The sequence below is a fragment of the Pyrus communis genome, chromosome 4 (assembly GCF_963583255.1).
Source record: "Pyrus communis chromosome 4, drPyrComm1.1, whole genome shotgun sequence".
NCBI classification, from domain to species: domain Eukaryota; kingdom Viridiplantae; phylum Streptophyta; class Magnoliopsida; order Rosales; family Rosaceae; genus Pyrus; species Pyrus communis.
This window is the reverse complement of record NC_084806.1, coordinates 2,634,296-2,660,202: the sequence shown is the minus strand read 5'-3', so window position 1 is coordinate 2,660,202 and position 25,907 is coordinate 2,634,296. Positions and strand designations below refer to the sequence as shown.

General features: G+C 35.3%; 3 protein-coding genes across 3 annotated transcripts; 2 read left to right on the top strand and 1 right to left on the bottom strand.

Moving 5' to 3' along the window:
* Window positions 1-6,029: 6,029 nt before the first annotated feature.
* On the top strand, window positions 6,030-9,141 carry LOC137732145 (methionine aminopeptidase 1B, chloroplastic-like). Its single transcript, XM_068471444.1, has 10 exons — window positions 6,030-6,224; window positions 6,328-6,403; window positions 6,605-6,845; window positions 7,325-7,486; window positions 7,565-7,606; window positions 7,965-8,036; window positions 8,235-8,314; window positions 8,456-8,553; window positions 8,641-8,688; window positions 8,924-9,141. The coding sequence occupies exons 1-10, from the start codon at window positions 6,098-6,100 to the stop codon at window positions 9,067-9,069; spliced, it is 1,092 nt and encodes a 363-aa protein (XP_068327545.1). The 5' UTR covers window positions 6,030-6,097; the 3' UTR covers window positions 9,070-9,141.
* Window positions 9,142-10,659: 1,518 nt separating this feature from the next.
* Window positions 10,660-12,084, top strand: LOC137730975 (allene oxide cyclase, chloroplastic-like). The gene is made up of 2 exons (XM_068470002.1): window positions 10,660-10,992; window positions 11,355-12,084. Exons 1-2 carry the CDS (start codon window positions 10,755-10,757, stop codon window positions 11,876-11,878), a joined length of 762 nt encoding a protein of 253 aa, XP_068326103.1. The 5' UTR covers window positions 10,660-10,754; the 3' UTR covers window positions 11,879-12,084.
* A 10,463-nt stretch (window positions 12,085-22,547) lies between these two features.
* Window positions 22,548-24,136, bottom strand: LOC137730670 (zinc finger protein WIP6-like). Its single transcript, XM_068469638.1, has 2 exons — window positions 23,668-24,136; window positions 22,548-23,128 (listed from the first exon to the last, which is right to left on the bottom strand). The coding sequence occupies exons 1-2, from the start codon at window positions 24,082-24,084 to the stop codon at window positions 22,670-22,672; spliced, it is 876 nt and encodes a 291-aa protein (XP_068325739.1). The 5' UTR covers window positions 24,085-24,136; the 3' UTR covers window positions 22,548-22,669.
* Between the last annotated feature and the right edge of the window lie 1,771 nt (window positions 24,137-25,907).

Sequence of the window (25,907 nt, the reverse complement as noted above, 5' to 3'; positions counted from 1 at the left end):
AAAAAAGTTAAATGAAAAAAGTTAAAAGATTTTGAGTTTTACCAATAAGAACAAAATAAAAGATAAAATGAAGAGTACCATATTTGATTTTTTAGTGTAAAAATATGATTTTTCATTAAAGTGAACTGTACTGTGAACTTTTCTTTAAAACTCTTTTAAAAAAATTACCTAGAAAAATCGAACTTCATAATCTTGAACTATTAAGTAATCGAAACTAAAATTTATCAAAAGTTTCGGTATTCGGTTTTTATGAAGGATTTGTTGGGTAAAATTGAACCTAACCGAAAATATTGTATTAAATAAATGAATTAACATTAATTGTTGGACCTTCGTTGAGATACAATCTCAACCCTCCGTTTAAAATCAACTCTCTCTCTCTTAGGTCTGCACGATTTTTTTTCCTTCTCGCCCCAGGCACCACAAATTAGCCACCACCACCAAGATTCCTCCTAACACCCCCTTATCGCCGCCACCAGCACTGCATTTCAGGCCTCAGCCACCAACAGTTATTCCTTTCTCCCATCTTAGTATTCAAAAATCTCTTTACAATTCTCATCAAACAACCTACTTGCAGATTGAGTCTCTCTCCAAACAAGCCACCACCACAGCCCCACGACCTCCATCTCCATCTCCATCTCCATCTCCATCTCTCTCTCTCTCTCGCACCATGACCTCCAAGCCACCACAACACTATGATCTGCTCTTCGACATAGACCATGCCACCGATATGTCCCTTACCTTCAACGGCCATCGGTATCAGTATCGGTTTTGAAAACTTAGGTTTGGTAGTCGGCACATGTGTTTCGTTTGCTACAATATAGCCTAAAGGTTGCGAGCTGTAACATAGAGGATATTAAGCTTTGTTACTTGCAAGTTTACTCTCAACACTGCCTTACTAGCATATGAAGCAACTAATCTCTCCATAAGAATCTAAGATTAGAAAATAATTGTGGTCGGATACGTACAAAAACTGGAGATCTTGTACTTCACTTGATCATTCAGCGCTGCATGTGAAGAGACAAAATTGTCGATATTTTCGTCTAAATATCTTGAAAATGAAAGATCGATATGGAAGGGGGGTTTTTTAATGCAAACTTCATCCTATATTGACGAAATATAAAAGGATCAATGAATATCGATGAGATACCTCTTTACTACATAAATTTTGTCATAATTTATTGCAAATTTTGAACTTTTGAATTTTTTTTGAGAAAATTTTCACTAATTTTGACTAAATCTAAATGAGTTGATATACCCAACTTCATTGCAAATTTCCATAAAGGCAACTAATATCAATATCAAAACATCTATTGATATTTCCATTAGTTTACATATTGATATTTTAGATACTGATTAAATTTCTCGTTCCATAATAAGTTCTTGCAATTACATAAATAATGATTAGGTGATATCTCTATAATCTGAACGCCTTATCCAGGCACACCGTACGGCATCATCATCGATCGTCCGTCATGGCAATAAGAAAATATCAATTAGTGGTGCAATCATTATTAAAAAAATGGAAACTAATGAAAGAGGTTTGAAAACTTTGAGTTTTAATTAAAATGATATAAATATGTTGTAAGTGAATAATACTATAAGTGATTTTTTATAATAAAAATATCATTTTCGTTAAAAATGAACAGTACTGACAGTGTTTCGTTAAAACTCTCTATATTATTAAACGTAAAGAAATATTGCATGCACACTTTGAAAGTTAATAGTTATATTACTATACATAGTCAATATATGCATACTCATGAGTATGGGGAGAAATTTTTTAGTCAAGAAGACAATATAGTTATAATATCACATGCGCACCTTGAAAGTTAATAATTATATTACTATACATAGTTATAATAAACAGCGGATAACATTATTGATATGTTTCAATTTTAAGGTGTATTAATTCAATAAATTAGATCTACGTATTATAATTTAAATAGAAAGATAATATCACGTAATAGTATGATTCGTTTTGTAGAATCACATAAGATTATGTTGTCTTCATAATTAATATTTGACGAGTTCAAATGCCAAAGCATTTGTATTTTAGATAGTAATAAGAGAGAATGTTGACTTAAATCTCCATATAACCAATTATTTTAATTCCGCACTTAGATTTTAAGCAATAACTTTACTTCCCTGCTTGCATAGTTACATGTCTTGGACTTTTAGTTAATCCTTTCTGTGGTCCGTCGTAACTTCCATAAAGATGTGATTATGCGAAGGAATATACAATACGATGATTTATATTATCACGATTGAGATCCTTTTGGATTAATTAATTAGTTTTGTTAACTTGGAAAATTCCTCAGAAGAACAGTACGCTTGCTTAAAGAACATTCAATCCAGAAAAGTCTTTAATCCATAAAAATGTAGGTTATCTAGAGAAGACTTTTGGTCCATGAAAATCAATTTACTTCTAATAATATCTGTGATTTTTCCCTTTTTTTTTTTTTTTTTTTTGTGGAAAACATAATATCGATGATAGATCTGAGGATCATCATGGAAGGTTTGGACTCGTATTTGAAAATTCTATTATTGCTCTCCTTCCACAGATGTAAACAGCAACAGCCTGACAAGTCTTCTTTATCGAGTTACAGAGGTGTTTTTTGGAGGAGGCAGATTGGCTGCCCTTCTGTTTGAGTGCTATTCTCGTATCTTCTTATTTGTGCGGTCACGGTTAAGTTACGTCAACATTGTATATTTCTATTATTTTTTATCTTATTATCTCTATAAAAAAAAATCAATATAAAATGTAGATATGACTTAATCGTGACTGCACAAAATAGAAAGAGATGAAAAGAGCACCCAAACAGGAGGGCAGACAATCTTTCTCTGTTTTTCCACGCCATTGAGAAGAAACTCATCCAATGAAATCATGCCAAAGGAAGCCTAAGCGAAATCTCCCCACACTTCCTCTCAAACTACTCCACATTCCACAATCGTAAGGATAATAAAAAAAGGTGAATTTTAATAAAAGTTCTCGATACTGTTTACTTTAATAAAAAATTATATTTTTACATTGAAAAATCAATCATGGTACTATTCACTTTACCTTTTATTATGTCATTATCGTTAAAACTCAAAGTTTTCAAACAATTTTCATTAGTTTTCTTAAAAAAAAAAATGTTCCACTCATTCATTATCTGACAAGCAAAGAACACATCTAACATAAAAAATTGAATATAGGACTGAAGTCTATCTTTAATAGCCATTTGTGACGTTTGATAGCTAACCACAAAATAAAAGTCGGATTTGGATCATCTCCGAGGTAATTCGTCGGCATCCTCCTGATCAGTGTCAGTGGACCATTGAATTTTTATCCAACGGTTACAATTATTATAACTTTTAAAGGACCCCTTATTTGTAGCTATTAGATAAAAATTCAACGGTCCACTAACATTGGTCAGAAGGATTCCGACCAGTTGCATCGGGGAGGATCCAAATCCATAAAAGTCGTCGTAGGAATATTCTAACCATACTAAACAATCTTATGCCAAGAAACAATAGGCTTGGAAACCCGAAATTAATGGTCCAATGTCACAATGTGGCCACATTTTTTATTTTATTTTTGATAATTATGGGTGCAATTCAATATTTTATGATAATATTCTCATTCTAGAAAACGTATCAAATGGTATGCTCCATCACTTTCTAAAAGAAGAGTGATATTTTCATAGTCCAATTTAAACCACGCAGTTTCTCAATCATCTTTAAGACCATGAGACTCAGAGACTACGACTACGAAACTAAGGGGACGAAGGATTCTTACACACACTTGCTTGTATCCGTTAATAGACTATGAATACATGATTCATGTATTGTGTAAGTGTCATATGGGCAATTGTGCGTTTCTACGTACCTATCAAAATTAGGCTCAAAGCGTGTTTAATGTGATCCCAACATAAGATGATAATGAATTCTCACATTCTTAACTTAAATTTTAATACAGCCAATTACTTTAACGCTTTGTTTTGTTTATAAGTAATAACATTACTTCCTAGCATGCATAGACTTGGACACTTAGTTAATATGTACTTTCTGTGGTTCCTCGTAACTTCGATGAAGATGTGATCATGTGAAGAAATATACAATGCCATGATTGATATTATCACGATTGAGATCCTTCTGGATTAATTGATTGGTTTTGTTTATATTAGAATTAATAGCCCAACGTCCAAATCTGCCCACTTTTTTTTTTTTTTTTTTTTTTGATTTTATGGGTGGAATTCAATTTTTGATCATCATATTTTCCTTCTAGAAGACGTAGTAAACGGTATGTTCCATCAATGTCGAAAAGAAGAAGTCCTAGTTTGGTAATGAGGTGATTTTGAAAAAAGTGGTTATCAAAAAAAGTTGGGAGCTTTTTTATGTTTGGTAAACATTCAGCTTCAGTTTTTTTTTTTCACAGTTTTAGGTGAAAAAAAACCAAAAACACAAAGCTGCAAAACCCAGCTTTGAAAAATCAATTTTTTTTCACATTTGTTTTACATAAAAGTTTATCAAACACTATAATACTGTTTTTTTTTTTTTTTTTTTTGTCAAAAACACTTTTTCAAAAAAGTTTACCAAACACTCTGTTGCTTATTCTCACAACACAACAAAAGCAGTTTTTTTCTTCAAAGCATAACAATACCAAACCAGCCCTAAGAGTAATATTTTCATAGTCCAATTTAACCTATGCAGCTTCTACATCATCTTTAGACAGTGAGCCCGAGAGACTATGCACTATGACACTGAGACTACAAGACCGAGTCTGAGGGGACGAAATATTCTTACACACGATTGCCTGTATGTGATATTTTCTCACAAAAATAGGTGCGTTAATAGATTATGAATAGGAAATTCATGTATTGTGTACGTGTCACATGAGCCACGTGATTTGCAGATAGTTCGATTTTCTCAGAATTAATCAATCTATAATGTGCGTTGTACTACTGATATAGGGATCTTGACAAATTCCTCTCCTTTAATACAAGTTATTTTCAAAGTCTCGGTAAAAACGGCTTAACATGAGTAATCTTTGTCAGCATATATTGGCATGACATGCAGATATTAGACGTCTTCCAGATGATTTTTGTGGAGATAATAATTTGAGGTTGTGGGCACGGCCCGTGCGTTTTTTTGACTACGTACAGTTGGTGTCGGCACTCCTTATCCAAAATCCAAAATTTTCTTCTGGCATGTCGGTCCTAAAATTCTTGGTTTTTGGCTGTGTTTCCTTTAAATTTCTCCTCATGTCAATCAACTTTATATGCCAGTCGCCGTTGCCTGGTCTATCCTTCCATATGAACGCGTTTTCTTGCTAGTACATAGATTGGTGAATCGGATCGAACTGAAACAAAACAAAAAAAGAGAAATTTGATTTAACAAAAAACAATACGTAGAATCGACTTTGAAAATTGAACAAAAAAAATGTATTTCACACTAAATGAAGACCACACACTAATATAAAAGATTATAAAGAATATATATATATAGAAAGAGCAGTGTTTGAAATATCGAAATAGGTGAAAATATTGATATCAATATTGATTGATTTTGACGGAAAATATAAAAATTTGCAATGGAATGGGTATATCAATTCGTTCATATGTAGTTGAATTTAAAGAAAAATTTCTCAAGAATAATTCAAAGTTCGAAATCTTCAATGAGTTCCCGGCAAAATTTCTATAATGAATCGGAAAATATCATCAATATTTATGCATAAGAAACACACATAAAGTAAAAGTTGAAATAATCTCAATACTTATGTTTCTAATAAACAAGAAAAATCCAAAAATCAAAATAATTTCGACTTTTATGTAGTGATCTTTGCATTTGCAGCATCAAATTTAAGTTGGACCCCAATTTCACGAAGGCCCAAAAAGCAGTGTTTGGGTGATCTGCAAAAGGAGATCCATAAAGAAAAGCCCAAATTTCAATCAACTTGTTGTAACAACGCCAGCATGGTCAAGGCCCAATAATACTGAAAAAGCCCATTCCTCGTACAAATTTTCAAACCAACCCGAAACGCCCCTAATTCCATTATCCACTCTCCCCCTTTTCCCTCTTCCTCTCTCTGCAGGGGCAAGAGTTACAGAGAGAGAAAATGGCAGTCGCCGGCGGTCTGCAACTCTCAGCTCCCTCTCATGGCGGCCAAGGCCACGTCTTACTAAGTTCAACGAAGTCAACTCTCTTCGCCGGGGCCCCACTCAGCTTCTCATTCTCCACCTCTGGTCTGGTCTCTCTTCTTTTCCTCTGTGAATGTTCCTCGTAATCTTTTGGTTTAGCTACGTTTTTTTTATATGTCCTTATATGTTCTGCGTGTTCCGGAAAAAGAATCGTTTTCTCGGAAAAACCTCGTTGTGTTTGCTCGGAAGCTGTCGGGGTTGGAGGAGGCCATGAGAATCAAAAGGTACGCGCTGCTGCTGTTTGTTCCAACCATGTCTTGCAATATGTTCGAACCTCGGATTCATCAAATTAAACTTTATTTTCTTTCTATTTGGTGTTACAATTTCGGAATTTGGAAAATAATTAGACATATATTTGGTATAGAAAGATATATGAAAATTCCTTTCAATTCACTCAGTTAAGTTGATAATCTAGTAATATGTAGAGAGCGTGAGAGTCGGCAGCTTGCGCCAAAGATCGGAAGAAGGCCGCCATTGAGGCGTGGAAGGGTATCACCGCAACTTCCTGTTCCCGATCACATTCCAAGGCCTCCTTATGTTGGTTCATCTATGTTGCCAGAAATTGCCAGTGAACATCAAGTTCCTGGTTCTGAAGGCATTGCTGATATGCGAGCTGCGTGTGAGCTTGCTGCTCGCGTCTTAGAGTCTGCGGGAAAGTTGGTTAGGGTAAAGCTTGTCACCTTCTACTAGTTGCTGTTAAATTGTGTTTGTTGCTCTCTTTCTGCATAGGATGTTTGAAGCTCATATTATTTGCCTACTAGGTTTGTATATGTATGTTTTGTATTCGCAAAATATATTTGACAGATTGAGAGTTCCACAGATTTTAAGTTTTAATTGACTTCCAAAGTTACTAAGTCCACAACCTTGCATGTCTATGTTTTAGATTTTGGTTTTTAGCAAAGTTATACTGTATTAGTTATCATGTTTCTACTATCTGAATTTGGGTTTGCAGTTTCATTTTCGTTTTGGAAATTTGAAGTTTCGGCCTTTTTTTTCTTATGAAAAATAGCACGTAAATGTGTACTTTCATTCTTTAATGTCTTGTCTTACTCCTTTGGTACAACTTACGTTTGTTGCCATTGCCGTTTTAATATTATGTATTCAGAGTTTTTGGTATTCTCTAACATCTTTTTACTTCATTCCAGCCGTCAATAACAACTAATGAAATTGACAAAGCAGTGCACCAGATGATTATTGATGCTGGTGCCTATCCCTCACCACTTGGATATGGAGGATTTCCAAAGAGTGTATGCACATCTGTTAACGAATGCATGTGCCATGGAATTCCTGATTCTCGACAGTTACAGGTTTGGAAGGTTACATTGCACATTGCTCCTTGCATAAATGTGTTCATGTGATACCTCACTAACAGTAATCTATTGCAGAGTGGAGACATTATCAACATAGATGTGACGGTCTACCTAAATGTATGCTCCTGGTTTTATTACTTTCGTCTTATAATCTCATTTGTTTCCTTTCCCTAACGACATCGGCACCTGGAAATGTTTTATGTCATTCATTTAACTTTGCTTTTATTACAACTTCCTGATTATTTATCTTTTTCGAGTTCTCTATTTACAAATACTAGTTGCCTACCAGCTATCTGTAGTTTAATGTGTGAATTCCGTAAAATGGTTGGTATCGAAGCTTCATTTCCTTTATTAGATAATGAATGGTATGCTGCAATTGGTGGGGTATTTTCATTCATCGAGTGTTTGTTCCATTTCCTAATATTCAATAATGAATGGTCTGATTCATTATATTTCATGCTGTCTTTCATGACAGGGATATCATGGAGACACATCAAAGACCTTTCTTTGTGGGGATGTCAGTGAACGAATCCAACGACTAGTGAAGGTAAACTTTTTCTGCTTGATAGTGTTGCATTCTAATAGTTATTCAGGATTGTTTTGAACATGTAAGAAGCATATTTTTATTATTCACCTCCGTCTGAGGTTCGTTTCTGTTTTGGAATATACTATATATATTCCGTATTAAGCTTTGATTCTGTTCCAGATCTCCAATTCTTGCATTATCAATCTATCTTGGTGGCAGGTAACCGAAGAGTGCTTGGAAAAAGGCATAGCAGTTTGTAAGGACGGTGCTAGCTTCAAGAAAATTGGAAAGAGAATTAGGTTAGCTCCGCCTCGCCTCCTTGTGATATATTTGATAAGAACTTATTCTAGAAATCGTTTAGATGTTTAAGTGTCAATTATAAACCAAAAAGAATTGCGTATTCTCTTGTTCCCAAAAGATTTTATTTGGTTCATTTTCAGTGAGCATGCTGAAAAATATGGTTATGGTGTGGTGGAGCGCTTTGTCGGGCATGGTGTAGGGACTGTATTTCACTCTGAACCATTGATATTACATCACCGTAAGTGACTACTCGATTTTAAACCTTCACTACTCTCTTTACCTCAGAGACATGAATTGCTTATAACTGTTATGTATTTTTTGCCAGGTAATGACCAGTCTGGTTCCATGGTTGAAGGTCAAACATTTACCATTGGTGAGTGCAGTACTTTCCATACTCAGAAATCAATATACCTGCAACTTTATCTTCTTCAAGTTTATAAATTTGATGGGGAAACACACACAAATTTTGCTGAAACGATGCGGTTTATATAGGATAGGATGATGCCGGTGTCTCGTGCCCATAAAAATTTAGATCCTAAGCTTGAGCATGGGACAGTAGAATTCTGATCTATGATCCTTGTCACAAATTTATTTCTCTTTTGGTGCAGAACCCATCCTTACAATGGGAAGCCTCGAGTGCAAAACATGGCCGGACAATTGGACGACTCTGACCGCCGACGGTAGCCCGGCTGCTCAGTTTGAACATACCATTCTGATTACTAGAACCGGTGCTGAAATTTTGACAACATGTTAACATGGTATCATTCCTGTTCTTTCTCAAATGCTTAATAATTAATATATATCAGAAGGAGAAAGCAGCTTTCATCCGTTCTTTTTTTTTTTTTATGTTAAAATTGTATATAATTATAAGAAAATGAAAATATTATGACAGCTTGGAAAGTCTCATAAAAATAGTTAGCATAATTTATTCTGCGTTTACAAGCCTCGTGGTAGTCATGAAATAAAAAGCAATTTTTCAAGACAACTCTTCAAGTAGCATTATTCTATGAGTTGAGATTTTATATTTCTGTGTTCGGAATCTAAGAATCAAAGACTCGAATTGTTAAAGAGAGAGATCTAAACCCTTTATTTATGTGAGGTAAACACAAAATTGAGTAGTCTGGATCTTTAGATCTGTCGGCTCTGGACAAATCCGGAGAGGAACTTTATTCTTATTCTATTAAGTGTGAGACATATAAGAAGCTCTTGAGTTTTTGACCCACTTTCTGAATAATTCCATTTTTTTAAAGCACGAAGCAACTTACAGATAAGATTCTTCACGGATTTTTAAATCATAAATAATAAAATGTAACCAAGAAATCACATCATTCGAAAAATAAGCCAACTGTACATAAAAATGACGTAAATTTGTAATAATGTCTCAATTATTTGTTTTTTGTGTAAATACGATGAAATGCGATAAATGAAACGGAAAATGATCATATCCGGATCTCTTTCACTAAATCCATTAAAGTTATCAATCCGGACTTTTGAAATTTGATCCAACAGTTAAAATTATTATAACTTTTAAATGACTCTGTTTTTAGCCGTTAGATTAAATTTTAAACATCCGGAATGATAAATTTGATGGAAGAGATTTAGAATCCCTTTCCAACGTTCTCATGAATTCTAATTGATTTGGTAAATGTCGCTTTTTCTCCTTTACCATATTATTCAATGCAGGGAAAAGTTAGTGGTCCGGCTGGTGGATAGAAAACAGAAACATTGTACCGGAATACGGAAACACCGCCCAAAAATTACCAACCCTTGTCAACACGTGTTTTCAGGACAAAAGAATTTTCCCATCCGAGGTCAGGCGGCCGGTCAAACCCTGGAAAGTCTTATGTTTGACCAGCCGGAAATGCAAAATATGCAACTGGTTATGGAACCGTAAAATGCAAAGTTTAGAAATGGTTTTGCTTACACTACATTAATTGTCATCATAAACGAAGGCAAATATCTGTATGACTAGGGTATCTTCAAATAACAAAATCATAAAATAAAAAAAATACAATATCCCTAAACGCTATTCTTCATAACTTTTATGGTAAAAAATGTTCTTTCAATGTTAGCAGTAACTAGAATAGTTCATGCTAATGTCACAAGCAAGTAAACTAACGATACACCTTAGTAATACCACAAGCAAGTACTTTTTTTTCCGCCAAAAAAAAAAAAATCTGTATCTCCGACAAAAAAATGCATGTGGGAAACGCTTCTGTAAAATAACCTGCCGGCCACTTTGCACCGTCGTCCGCTTTTCACACAAAAAGGACGCCCACGTGTTCAACGCCATATATAAATTTATACAAATAAAGCCTTCATATTATATATATTCCCCCCACCATCTCCCTATTTATCTCCCACTACCACTACTTTCCCAATTACTTTCCGATCCACCTTCCTCCTTCTGAGACTGAGATTTCATCTCCTCTGTCATCCATGGCGTCCGCAAGTTCTCTCAGAGCGATCTCGTCCCTCCATTTCTCCAACTCCATCAGGTCTCCTCCTTCATCTTCTCGAGCTCAGAGACTGTTGGGCTTCAATCTCTCTCACTCCTTCCCAACCCTTAAATCTTCATCAACCAATCAAGTCCTCTCAACCTCCAGCAACTTCACCACCTCAGCTTTCTTCTGCAAGAACAAGAAGGAACCAGCTGATTCTGATTCTCCACGACCCAGTAAGCTCTTTTTCTATCAGCCGTTTTCTGATCATGCCCTTTTTACATAATTTGTCATGTGTTTATGTGTAATTAGCTTTGGTCAACTCTAATTTAGTCACCGTTTGAGACTGCTTTTTGGTTAAAAGCGTTTTATGACAACCAGAAGCGATTCGGGCTGGCTTGTTCGGAGTTTTTGTGGAAAAAATCATACGTGCTTTTTGGTTAAATGCTTCCTCGGAAAGCATTTTCAAATCTTTTTATAAGAAATACTTGGATTTTTAATAAAAAAAATTCAACCGGTTCATAATAAAAGCACTTCTAGCAGAAGTGATTTTCAAACAGGTTACAGAAAAACTTGACAGTGTTTTTCATTTTTTCAGCAAAAGTTCAAGAACTGCATGTGTACGAGATCAACGAGAGAGACAGAGGCAGCCCAGCATACCTAAGACTGAGCCAGAAACAAGTCAACTCCCTCGGCGATCTCGTCCCCTTCAGCAACAAGATCTACTCCGGGGACTTGGAAAAACGTCTTGGGATCACAGCAGGCCTGTGCGTTTTGATCCAAAACTTCCCCGAGAAAAAAGGAGACAGGTACGAGGCAATATACAGCTTCTACTTCGGAGACTACGGCCACATTTCAGTTCAGGGAGCTTATCTGACCTACGAAGACACGTATCTGGCCGTGACCGGTGGATCCGGAATCTTCGAGGGAGTGTACGGACAGGTCAAGCTGAAGCAGATAGTGTTTCCCTTCAAGCTGTTTTACACGTTTTACCTCAAGGGGATCAAGGACTTGCCGGTTGAGCTTACCGGTAAGCCTGTCGCTCCGACGCCGAGCGTTGAGCCTTCGGCGGCTGCCAAGGCCACCGAGCCCAGTGCCACCGTCAAAAACTTTACCAACTGATCAATCATGGTGGTAGTGGAATCTTCCAGAAAGGAAGCAGAGGAAGAGTTAGTGGTGGTGGACTTTATGGTGTATCTCACGTTTTCTTACCACTTACCAAACTTTTTGTACCTTTTTTTAACCCTACGGATTGTGTTTATGATTTGTGATTTTATATTAGTTTAAAGCACATTCTGATTATGTATTCAAATAATAATCTTCAGATACTTTTTTTTTTTTTTTTTTTAAGTACATCGTTATTTTTATATTAGGATAATGAGGAGTTCGGCTAAGTCACATAATGGGTAACTTAATTTGGTATTGAATGCGCTGTCAAAGAGATTCGAATTTAAAACCTTTTATTTTCAAATGAAAAAGAATATCATCAGATTGTAGTACCGAGTGAACATTGACACCCTTATTTATGTCCTTTTAATTATCTTCAATTGCTAAAATTCGAACGTAAAATTTTACAATTTTTTCTAGTCTCGCAAAATAAGTGAGAAAACGAGAATCATCAAGGGATTTGGGAACAAAGAGTTGAACAAATTGATCATCCACAAATCCTCCCATAACTGAGCCAAGTAAGGCTAAGGATCAGGTCCTGGGTTGGCCCAGTGGGCCTGAATCCTAGCCCAATCCATCTTCTCTTCTTTTTTTCATCTAAAAGGTGAAAAACTATTGAGTTTAATAAATGTTGCAATTGTAGTATGCACAAATAGGAATTGTTCTATCCAAGGATTAGAATGAATGCTAATCAACACAATTTTGACGTAAAAATCCTAAAATCTGACTAACACACACTAAAACAATGATATGGGGATTTTTGGAAAAATTTTAAGAAACTAAAGTAAATTGTGAATGAAAATTGGGTGAAATGCTAGCTAGAGGATGCTTCTCCACACATAAACCATATGCATACAAATCAATTTCTAGTTATTATTCCTATAAACCATGAATGAAAAGGCCCCAAATTAATCTTGAACAACACTAATTAACTCTCAGATTTTCCTAATTTCATTGAATTGGACTCAGCGACGCAATTAAATTATTATTATCAAGTTTCCTATATGAACAACATGATAGAGATTCATATCAAAGATCATTAAGTTCTATGAAAATCATAAGCATTGACAAGACATTCATAACTATGAAAAACATGATACTCCTACCAGGAATTTACTTAACGCAATCATGACTAGTGACTTTTACTACTTGTGAATATAAGTTCATAACGATTAGGCGAAATTCTCTTGTACTCTAGCATCAAATCCCTGAATGCATACTAAGTAGGCCTCCTTAATAAACATACAAGAATAAGTTCTCTACAAAACAAATAAGTAAATCGCACTCATGCTTTACGAAACAATAACTGGAGGAAATCAATTCATATAAAACAAGTCCATGGCTTCGAATTCACCTATAACTAAAACGAAACTTAGCCACTCATGTTCATTGTATTTGAAAAGCAATATAAAATAAACATTGAAACTAAGAAATGATAGAAAGAACTCTGGAATTCTCCAAGGCTTGATTGTAATTTGCGGCACAAGATTTGGGTGTATCTCTGCACGGCACAAGCTCTTCTTTTCCTAATTGTAGGTCACAACACACTTGATTTCTTCTTTAAATGCTCCTAAAACCTGCGGCCCCACTGAATGTTGCGGCACAATACAATTTACAAGGCAAGGGTGCGGTTGAAACCAAGGAGGAAAAGGATTGATGTGTTTAGATGGATTAGGACTCCTAAATTCATATGGGAAAGATTTAGAATAGGATAAGGACTCATTTTGCAGCTGGAGATAGGTTTAGATAATATTGGATTAAATAGGATAATGTTTGGATAATATGGGATAAGATAAGATAAGATTGGATAAGATATGATAAGATTGGATAAGATTGGATAAGATTGGATAAGGTTAGATAAGGTTGGATAAGATAATGTTTTTCCTTGTCTTCCAAGCTTCAATTTTGATTTCTCCAAATCTTTAGCACATGTTTAACACATGTTAAACACTTTTTAAATCTCAAAAAAGTCCATCCTACTTGTTCTCCACGCATGCTGTCCATTCCAAATCCAAAACTGCTCCAAATTGCTCATTTTGGCCATTTATTGTCATCTTCACCAATTGATTCTACAATAATATGAAAATAAACTAAATCACTATAATAAATAGAAATTAACTAAGTAAATGCAAAGAAATAAGATAACAAAGTCGCATAAATATGCTCCTATCAAATTCCCCCACACTTAGCTTTTGTTAGTCCCCGAGCAAAATAAAGAAAACAAAACAAAATATAAACCTTCCAACAATTGCCTCAGGGATTTTCAATGGAACATGAAATGTTAAAAATCACTACTCACATAGATTTTAATCATCCTTTCTCTTGAGTATACACTTAACTGCAATCACCATTCACTAGCTCGTATTTAATCAATTAAAACAATATTTGAAAGTAGTAAATGCCTTAGAGAATTCACTCAATTCCTCATCGGATATACTCTCCATTTTCACACAGATTTTCTGACTACACTTCCTATACTAAGTATATGTGAGAAGATTGATGTAAAGATGTAGACTAGCACTCACATATGTTATAACAAAGAAGGCACTTTCTGGAATTATTAATACAAACATTTATATGATCTCATGAATGGAATGCCACTACTTAGAAACGAGAACCAGGGATTCCATATGCTCGTACCAATTTCAAACTCCACATTTTGAATAACATAACAACCAAGATAAAAGTCTAAGGGTTGTAATGAGGCTAAGGTATTGGCTAACAAAGAAAGGTTAAGGATAAACAAAGGTTCTTAAAGTGATAGTAAGCAAAGTAATGAAATCAACACTTAGAATTCAACTTTTGATTGCAGCATCCAACTTGAAACACAAATGGGAGATTGTGCAACTTTAGGGTCAAATTCACATTTTTGGACCATTATTCAGCAACCAACACTTATGAACTTATTCTCACTTCTTTTCAACCTCTTTGTTTTTTCTTTTCTCAACTTTTTTTTTCCCCTATTTCTTTGAAACATACTCACTACTTCATTGGATTCAAAAGAACAAATCCTGCCCCCACACTTGTTTTTTTGCAATTCGTAGATCAAAAGGAATTCCTAATATGGCATGATTCACTATTCTTTAAGAACAAGGGTATGGGTATTCCTATGCTAGGCTAGGTAGGGATAATGTAGTTAACAAAAAAAATAGGCTAAATAAGGCTCAAAGGGGTTAAACCTACAATACATATGCAAGGGATAAGGCTTTTTGGCTCTGGTGGTAACTAAACAACTTCATCTTGTTATTTGTTATGCAATCAATTTTATGCTTTGAATGAAACAGACATGAGTTCTAGTATTTGGAACTAAAATGATGAAAAAAGCATTCTAAGTAGCAACCAAGCAAAGAAATAATGAGATCATGCAACGATAGAAAACAACAATATCACAGATTAATAACTCTCCAAACAAAGAATAGGCTCAAGTCTCACAGGGTTGTAGCGTTATTTTAAGTTTCTTCCTTCAAGCATGTTACAAAAAATGATTTTTTCTTTGTGATTACATGTGAATTCATAAATGACAACTGCAACTAAGTATTAACCAAAGAGCATATCAAACTTCCACCCATGTTTGTAACTTTCTTTAATAATCATGCAATTAAAAACTAAATCTTCATCATTGTGTTGGAATGTACCCTAAGACACAAACAATCAACAAAAAACGACTATTTCTGGTATTTTTTCAAACTTTTTCGAATTTTTTTTCTTTCTTTTTGTTTTATGACACGAAAACATTTTTAAAACAGTGAATAACAACATTAGTAGTGATAGGTGGTGAATTTCGAAAATACGTCATGAAAATCATCTATTTACTCCCCCACACTTAAACTAAACATTGCCCTCAATGTTTCAAAACTAAATTGAAACAAGAAAGCAATAAAAAAAAACAAATAGCAAACAAGACAATCATGGCAAAGTAAAAGCAATAAAGAGAAGGGTAAAAGAGAGCAAATCTGATTGAAGGAGTCGGAGAGTTCGTCGTTTTTCTATTGGAACACATGGGTTGCCTCCCAAGAAGCGCTTGCTTTAACGTCTTCCGGCCGGACGATACCTTCAATTAAGCTTCACTAGGGCCAACGGCATGGAGGGGTATGTCCTCCACGACATGCTCCTCAAAACACTCCTAGTAAGGCTTCAAAGGGTATCCATTCCCTTTGAATTTATATCCTGTCTTCAAACTTTGAATTTGGAATGCACCATAGGGAAAAACATTAGTAACAACAAAAGGACCAATCCATTTAGAATGCAACTTACCTGGAAACAAACAAAGGCGAGAGTTGAAAAGTAACACTTTCTGCCCCACAGAAAACGTTTTACTTCGAATCATTTTGTCATGGACAACCTTCGTTTTCTCCTTGTAAATGTGAGCGTTCTCATAACCTCATTCCGAATTTCCTCAAGCTCGTTCAATTGTAACTTCCTATGGATTCCAGTGGCATCAATGTTCATGTTGAAAGTCTTGACTGTCCAATGTGCAAGATGCTCTAACTCAACTAGAAGATGACATGGTTTCCCATAAATGAGCCGAAAATGAGACATTCCAATTGGTGTTTTGTAGGCAGTACGATATGCCCACAATGCATCATTCAAACGTAAGCTTCAATCCTTTCGAGTTGGTCCAACCGTTTTCTTCAAGATTTGCTTGATTTCCCAATTGGAGACTTCGACTTGCCCACTTGTTTGAGGATGATAAGGTGTCGAAACCTTATGTGTGATATTATACTTCTTGAGCAGCGCCTCTATGGTCCAATTACAAAAGTGAGAACCCCTGTCACTTATAATTACTCGCGGCATTCCAAACCTTGCAAATATGTTAATTTTAACAAAATCTGCAACCACTTTGGAATCATTAGTACGGGTAACTCTTGCTTCCACCCATTTCGACACATAATCCACAACCAGTAGAATATAATTGAAACCATGTGAAGAAGGAAAATGACCCATGAAATCAATACCCCAAACATAAAAAATCTCAACAGAAAAGATAGGCGTTTGTGGCATTTGATCTTTTGCACCTATATTGCCCGTTCTTTGACAACGATTACAAGTCATACAAAAAGTTCTAGCATCCTTAAAGATAGTAGGCCAATAAAATCCACATTCTAAAACCTTAAGTGTTGTGCGTTGTGTACCTAAGTGACATCCACATGCATAAGTGTGACATAAAGTTAAGATTGAATTAAACTCAGAATCATGCACACATCTACGAATAATTTGATCAAGATTGCTAAGTTTCATTTTAGCTAAAGGTGAATTCGAAGTCATGGACATATGTTTTATATGAATTGATTTCCTCCAGTTATTGTTTCGTACAATAATTTAATTTCGTCAATCCCCTTCTATGTATTAAATGACATTTTTTAAATAAAATAAAATAAAAATTAATTAACTAATTCCTCATTTCCTTATTATTAGTATTTAAAAACAAAATTCTCTTTCTATTAAAAATGTCTCAATAAAAATTCTTCAATACATATTTTTTTCACGTATAGATATATAAAAAATATACTTAAAACTTATGGTACATTTGAAAACAAAAGTATCAACTTTTGGTACGTTTAGATTTTAAATATACCGAGAAACCAAATGTACCAAAAATTCAAATGTACCCATTATTATGTAACTAGTTTGGTACGTTTAGATTTCAAATCTACAGAGAAACCAAATGTACCAAAATTTCAAATGTACCATAAATCCAAATGTGTCCATTGTCAGCTAACCCTTTTGGTACGTTTAGATTCCAAATGTACCAAAAGACCAAATGAACAAAAAATCCCAAATGTACCACAAAACCACATGTCTGTATCAGATAACCCTTTTGGTACATTTACATTTCAAATGTACCGAGAAATACAAAAGATCAAATCCACTATAAAACTAAATGTGTCCATATTATAGGTAACTAGACGTAGCTATATAATCAAACAAATCTTTATTATGTGTTAGATTTTCTAAATAATAAAATCTGACAATTTTTTTTATAAATATTCTACTATATTCACACAAAAAAAAAAGAAAAGAAAAAAGTTAAAATTATAACAAACAAACAAAAAATGCATAGAGATGGATAATAAATGTATAAATATAGGGATAATAGGAAAAGAGAAAACAAAAAAAAACAAAATGCCCAAGAGAAGTCGTGAACAACTAAAATTCTAAACAAAATTGAACTTATGTGAAAAAGCTGAAATTAATAACCAAAATTTTAGGAAAATGTTTGATCAAATTTTCAAAATGAGTATATGTTTAGTCTAAAAAATTAAAAAACGAGGCGCCTATATCAAAACGCCCCTTTAAGAAATCGCATTTTGTGTTCATTTTCTTGATGGGACAATCACATGTTTCTCACATGGTGGGATATTTTAGTCCATATAAGGTGGGTTAGTCTCAACTCTTCTCCGCTCAATGTGCTATTAATCCGTGCTCATGTGATTTCTCTGTACATAAAATAACTAAAAGTGGGGCTTATCCTTGAATTGCAACATTTATTAAACTACGGTGATCATGATGAACTGTCAATTTGTTTATTACTTAAGATTGATGATTAAGAAATTATAGCCATAGATGAGATATTTATTTACAGTAAAAATTTGTGATCACAAATAGGTGAATAGGAAGGTGCACATAATGTCTACCTACTTATTATTTTTGAGTAATGCAAATGTTATACTTGCCACATATATGTACGATCATTTGTACCATCTCTAATAAAGGTAGCGCTCACAAAACATATGTGAGTTATGCCAACAATCTCTTCAAATGATGGTACAAATTGTGGTAAGAGTAGCATTTTTCATTGGTTATGCTAAAGATACCAAATTTTTAGAGTATCTTTTGTAGACCACATGATGTGGTGGTTGATAGTTGGAGTCATTCTTTAAATCATCACAAATGAAACCAACTAGCCACATCATGTGGTCTGCAAACAATGGTAAATTTGTTCTCCTTAGCATTACTCTTTCCTTAGTTACTAGGACCATTGAAACTACACGCCGATGATACCTTGTCAGAGGGGGCGTTGGGGTGTGCAAAAGGTGCTGAAGCAAAATTAGGGGCCCCAAAATTTTTTTATCCTCCTATATATTACATATGGATAGAAAATTTCTAATAACAAAAATTGACTGAAAAAAAAAATCATCATTTATTTATATTACAATTGATTAAGTGGAGCTTATACTAAATATATTAATTTTCCACTTTTCTTTAGCAATAAAAGAACTTGTGTATTACTTTCTTCCACTTTTCTTTAGCAATTAAAAACTAACTTGTTTATTACTTGCTTTTACAAATAGAAGTGTATTTCCATACCTCTTTTTCAATCATGCACCATTTTTTCATGGATGAGCCATAAATTATAATTTCATGGCAACTGGAAATTATTCAATTCATAAGAGTGACATGCAAATTGTGACATCCCACATCGTCCAGGGGTGTGATCCTTATATGCATATTCCCATCTCTACCTAGCACGAGGCCTTTTGGGAGCTCACTGGCTTCGGGTTCCGTAGGAACTTCGAAGTTAAGCGAGAAGGGGGCTAGAGCAATCCCATGATGGGTGACCCACTGGGAAGTTGCTCGTGAGTTCCCAAAAACAAAACCGTGAGGGAATGGTAAGCCCAAAGCGGACAATATCGTGCTACGACGGTGGAGCGGGCCCAGGAAGTGATCCGCCCCGGGCTGGGATGTGACAATTAAACGGTTTTGTTTTTGGGAACTCACGAGCAACTTCCCAGTGGGTCATCCATCATGGGATTGCTCTAGCCCCCTTCTCGCTTAACTTCGAAGTTTCTACGGAACCCGAAGCCAGTGAGCTCCCAAAAGGCCTCGTGCTAGGTAGGGATGGGAATATGCATTTAAGGATCACTCCCCTGGGTGATGTGGGATGTCACAAACCACCCCCCTTAGGGGCCCGACGTCCTCGTCGGCATACACGCGACCAAGGTTAGGCTCTGATACCAATTGTCACATCCCCGCTCGGGGCGGATCACTTCCCGGACCCGCTCCACCACCGTAGCATGATATTGTCCGCTTTGGGCTTACCATTCCCTCACGGTTTTGTTTTTGGGAACTCACGAGCAACTTCCCAGTGGGTTACCCATCATGGGATTGCTCTAGCCCTTTTCTCGCTTAGCTTCGAAGTTCCTACGGAACCCGAAGCCAGTGAGCTCCCAAAAGGTCTCGTGCTAGGTAGAGATGAGAATATATATTTAAGGATCACTCCCTCGGGTGATGTGGGATGTCACACAAATCAATTAAGTTTGAATAATGAATATATTGTCTGAAAAAATTATTATTTTTAAATAAGGAAGACTTTTTATTAAATTCTCACATAACCTCTAAAATATCAGAGACGACCCTATAGCTTGTAAACTATTGATCTTTTGAGTACATTCGACCAGTGACTTGCAATGAGTCTGTACAAATCACATGGATCTAGTACATTGGGTTTAATGTCCAGTCGCCTTGGCAGATATAATTCAAGTATTCAACTAACAAAAATCAATGAAATTTTAACCTGAAATGGTTTTTATTGCTCAGCATCCGGACGCTCCTATGCTTCTTCTTATTCATGTTTGCATGCGCATCTAATTACATCTGATATATCACAAGCTAGCAAGCTCAGTTCCTCAGCCTGTAATACACACACAGATATATATATATATATATATCAACTATCACTTTTTGTACTTGGCCATATGAGAATCCCCATTATTTGCTCGAAAGTACTCAACCAAACCAGTCTTTTTTTGCTTGCCCAGAAAATCTTTTTGAACCAGAACCTGCTGTTTAATTATTACATAAAACAACTGTAACCAGCTGGGAAAATGAACTTTTTTCTTTCCATTGAACAATGCTTGGCTACTCAAAGATAAATAGGAACTCATATTCAAAACTCATCGTGTTCAAATTAAAGAGCATTGTGCTTATGATCGATCAGAAACGCTTCATATTATGAACCACATTGTAAATATCATCTTTGCAAAAAATAAATAAAAACTAAGGTTATTTAATCTATTCTAGCAAACACATAGAATGTTTGGAATGTTTTTATCAATTTCGTTTAGATGATTTTATACAGCTCGATGACTAAATGATCTTAATTTTAATTGATTTTTTTGTAGAAGCGATCTTTGAGTAGAAATCCTACTCATCTGTTGAATAGCAGAAGTTTACTTTTAACTTTCAGGCAAGGTAATATCCAGTATTAATTTACATTTTATATACATAACAATACATGTACATCAATATATAACCACTAGAAAATTGCCTGAACTGCTGTACAAGTCGTTCGAGTCTTTTAGCTAATAGCAGTATTATGAATATGATGGGAGGCTGCGTTTTCGAAGATCGATATTTGCAGACACAAAACAGACATAAAAAGGTTTAAGAAGAAGTAAATAGAGTAATGCTAGACTAAATTTTGTAACCTAATTCTATGGAAGTTGATAATTAGATTATTACTTAATTGTTGATAAACGTGCTCATTTTCTATTGGTGACACCTCATTTTGTTTGCTAATTTAATCTACAAATTTAATCTCTCAGCATTACTCAATTAAATATTACGTGCAAGCAATATTAAAAGCAACGAGCAACCGATTGGCTCACACATGGAAAGAAACTGACTGAGATTTTAAGTTTAAATTACTGTATCAATTGCCTTGGATCTAAAACTCATATCTTATTAACATACATTACAAAAGATGTTAATGAAGATCCAGACCAAGTCCCTTAATTTACGTAGAAGAAAATTCAAGAACCAATGGTCAACTGGTCCTTATGTTTTTAACTTTTGTAACCCTAGCATCATGCATACAAGCTGCACACGGACACAAATTATAATTAATTAGCGATCATAACCTGATTAAATTAACAGTCGCGTGATCCACATGCGGGCTTTGAGTTGCATGGCAGCCGCGCATATATATATATATATATATATATATATTACAGTGTATATATATATATATATATATATTAAATATAAAGACGAAAAAGGAGAGGAAAAAAAATTAAGAAAGCATGAAAAGACAAAAGAAAAAAGGGTGATAATTATGAGAGAGTGGTAAGAAAGGAGGGAAAAGGTCCCATTTTATGCATGCAGAAAATTTGATAGATAGGGTTAAAGGGCAACGCTCACAGCCACAGGAGTCTGAAAATGTTTCGTAGTATCTGTTTGTAGTTGTTCTGAAAAGGAAAAAGGAGAACCCTTGAGTGAAACCCCAAATACTGCAATTTTTTCAGTGGTCCCAAAAACTTACCCCTCACTGACAACATATCGACGGACTCATTGATCGTTCGATCCAAAGTGTTGGCGTATTTTTTTAGTATTTCTTTTTTCACTAGATGTCTCTCCAAATGTAAAAGCTATGAACAGTAGAATCTGTGACTCCACTGCACTGCACTGCCCTCCTCTCTGTGTTCTGTAGTCACTGAATTTACTTGACCACCTTCGCTCTCCCTCTCTCTCTCTCTCAACAAGTATTTTATTTTTTCAAAAAATAATTAAAAGGTGCGTACTTTAATTAAAGGATTGAACTGGCACTTCCAACATTAAATGCATAGAACCTTGGCTTTTCACTGTATTGTTTGTTGTCTTCATCTTCTCACTCCCTCACTCTCTCACAAACAAGCTAGAGACGGTCACAGTCCCATCACTCACTATTAACTAAAACCCTAATTACTTAATTATACTTAGCTAGCTAACTAATTCAAAAGTTAAACACCAAGTAAGTGTATTAATTAACTAATTAATAACCAAATCATCGTCATTGTTATCGTCCTCCTCGTCATCCACGTGATCTTCTTCTTCAGGCTCAGTACACAGCTCCACACCATAAGGTGCATGTCCATCACCAAACGCACTAACGTGGTCTTTGAGCGATCTCTTGTGCTTGAAATCTGACCCACAAATGCAAAACCAGAGCTTCCCGCAGTTCTTCTCGTGAGTCCTCCAATCGCCTCTCACTGCAAACGGCTTCCCGCACTTGCGGCACCCGAACGGCTTTGTCCCGTGCTTTCTCTTGTAATGTGTCTGCAGTGTCCGGAAGTCCTTGAGCGGCCTTGACCTCGGGTGTTCTATGTTGTTCTTGCACCCCTCTGCGCAGCAATAGCATGGAAGTCTCAGCACTGATGATGCTGGTTTTGTCCCTCTCAAAGACTCTGGTCCCTTCCTGTATTGTGATCCATGACCCCACATATGCATCTACATACAAATAATTAGAGGGTAAACACAAATTAAACAAAAAACATATATTAGGGTGAAAATGTTTGATTGATGATTCCACTTTTTTTTTTTTTTTTTTTTTTTTTTTTTTTTTTGTGATTTTGAAATGCAAGATGACAATTTGTGAGCGGAAATATATAAACGGCAACAAAATTTCGGGAAAGAAAAAAAAAGTGAAATAAACAAATTGTAACACAAGTATTTGATTTAAAAAAAAAAAATCTGTAAATCAGGTCAATATAGCTATATGATTCCACTCATAATTCGTGATTTTTGGAGTGCTTGATGATGACATTTATGGGTGGAAATGAAGCAAAAAAATTTTGAAAAAAAAGGGAGATCTAATCAAATTATAGTGCAAGTGTTTGACAAAATTGTGTTCCAAGAACGCAGAAAATCCTGAGGAATGCAGTAGAGAAACCAAAATACTGAAAATATATAAGAGGCAGTATAAGTATTGAACTACTAGTAGTGGCATAGATTTGTGTGTTATTAATTATGATGATGATGAGTACTACCTGCATGTTGTTGTATCTGTTGAATGTTTTGCTGCAGACAGGGCAAGAGAACTGGGTGGGGCCTACGAGGATTTGTGCAGGGGAGGGAATCCAGTACTGGCCTTCCACAGGACCACCAATGTGGTTGTGGTTAGGGTTGCTGAAGGATGATGAGCTCGGTCTACCGCCTCCACCACTCGGTGGTCCAATGTTAAGAGCCACTGTGACAGTGCCGTCCTCAGGATCAGGATTAGGGTTTGGATAATCATGATAAAAAGTTCGATGGTGATCAGGTTGAGTTGAGGAAGAAGACTGGTTGTTGTAGATGAGGTGGTACTGTTTGGGGACATCCTGTCCAGGAGGGCCAAGAGAAAGAAAAATGGAGTCCTCATCCTGAAAATCTTCGTCTATAGTAGTAGTAGTGAAGGGAGTTTGCATGGTGGTGGTGATTTTGTTTATTTGTTTATATGAGAGAGAGAAAGAAAGAGGGGTGAGATTTTGGGCTTTTGGTGGAGAAGGGAAGTGGGGGCTAGAAAGAGGCAATAAATAAAGAAACCATGTTTATTATGTATATACACTGCCAGAAAATCCAGCTCTGCCGACGAATTTTGAGCCAACAAAATTATTTTGTCGGCAAAATAGCTTTCACCGGACAAATTTTTTGCTTGCTCGGCTAAAAGCGCGCCAAGGCTAAAGTTTTGGCGCGGACTTTTTCCGACGATTTAATGTTATAGTCGATGAAATATTTTGTCAGCAAAGAAGTTCTTAGCCGACAAACTTGTTTTCATTGGTTATGAATTTGATGGGGATTTTCCCCTTCATAAAATTTACTTTTTTTTGGTCGCACATTATTTTAAAATTTAATACTTGATACTAAATCTATTTAAAAGTACTTTTTATCGGCTAGCACTTTTCAAATTCCTAAACCTAAACGATGGAATTCACTACTTCAGGCTCAGGATAATATCAATTTCAAATTAATCAAATTAGTGACATTGCGAGAGGAAGTTAGAGAGAAAAAGGTTAAATTTTTGTATGTAGCTGTAACATTTATCACTGACGTGATGTAGTTTTCCACGTACTATTGGATGAGTGACATAAATTATATGTCAACTTTCAAAGTATTACAATTTGAGTCCAAGTGTAGCATTACGCAACGGTGTTACTCGTACATTGAAAAATTGCTAGAGAGAGAGGAGAGTTTGCAAGTTGCACGTGGACTGCACTGGGTTGGATTGGAAAGCAGCAGGTAGGAAATAATATGAGATGAGATGTTTGGGTTTTGGCGTATTTGGGAATGGAGGAGACAAAAACCGGCAAAGGAGGAGAGCAGTGGTAGTTGCAAAGAACACAAAAACAATACCATTCCATACTTTTTCCCCCCATCACTTTTCTCCAAAACCCTAATGGTCGATTCCCGATACCTTAGCTTGGCTCTGTAATTTTCTTGTGCCTTTCTCTCTCCCTCTCTCTCCATTTATTTATGCATTATTCATCTTCTGCCCTTATGTAATCTCTCTCTTTCTCTCTCAGTCCAAAAGTAGAGAGCGTTAAAAAGATAAATATATGGAAATGCACACATATATTGGCATACAGTATGCAGACATGTAGAATTGTAGACTGTGAAGGCGTGAGTTTATCTCCCCAACTTTTGTTATTAAAAGAGATGATGATAGTGATAGTGATGGTGCCAAATAATACGAATATTATTAATTTTGGTGGAAAATGGAAAGGGATACATAAAGTAAAATTTGGAAAATGAAATGCACAAAATCTGTCATGGGTGGTATTGTTTTTCTTTAAGGGCAAGTCACCTGCACTGTAAGAAAGTAAAAAGAGCTCACTTCACACCCTACCCAGCTTCTTAAAGGTAACATTGCATTCAACTATAGTACTACTGGTTACTATGTTTATATACTTTTTTCAATTAGAATCTCAGACAATATCCATGCACAAGTGCCATCGTGGTACATATATGTGCAAAATCTCAATGTTCAACAGAAAGTGAAGATATATGATACAATTCTTTTGTCTTGGCATCTCCAAACTCAGTGTGTCAACAGTTTGTTTCTCATTCCAACATGCTAGCTACTTTAAAAAAAGCTATGTTCACTTTTGCCAAGACCCCATTTATTTTCAGTCCAAATTATTTAAGGCACACGGATTTAATAAGCATTTCGTTCTTAGTTTGTAGTGTTTTATTTTTGTGCTGTAGGATTTTATTTTTATTTATAAAAAAACATGTGGAAAGAATGAGGAAT

Excerpts from the sequence above, each read along its gene's own strand:
- LOC137732145 (XM_068471444.1), top strand. The coding sequence starts at position 6,098 with ATGGCAGTCGCCGGCGGTCTGCAACTCTCAGCTCCCTCTCATGGCGGC. Across the intron at positions 7,487-7,564 it reads CTGATTCTCGACAGTTACAG|AGTGGAGACATTATCAACAT; the intron begins GTTTGGAAGGTT and ends AATCTATTGCAG. Across the intron at positions 8,689-8,923 it reads AGGTCAAACATTTACCATTG|AACCCATCCTTACAATGGGA; the intron begins GTGAGTGCAGTA and ends CTTTTGGTGCAG.
- LOC137730670 (XM_068469638.1), bottom strand. The coding sequence starts at position 24,084 with ATGCAAACTCCCTTCACTACTACTACTATAGACGAAGATTTTCAGGAT. Across the intron at positions 23,129-23,667 it reads ACAGATACAACAACATGCAG|ATGCATATGTGGGGTCATGG; the intron begins GTAGTACTCATC and ends ATTTGTATGTAG.
- LOC137730975 (XM_068470002.1), top strand. The coding sequence starts at position 10,755 with ATGGCGTCCGCAAGTTCTCTCAGAGCGATCTCGTCCCTCCATTTCTCC. Across the intron at positions 10,993-11,354 it reads TTCTGATTCTCCACGACCCA|CAAAAGTTCAAGAACTGCAT; the intron begins GTAAGCTCTTTT and ends TCATTTTTTCAG.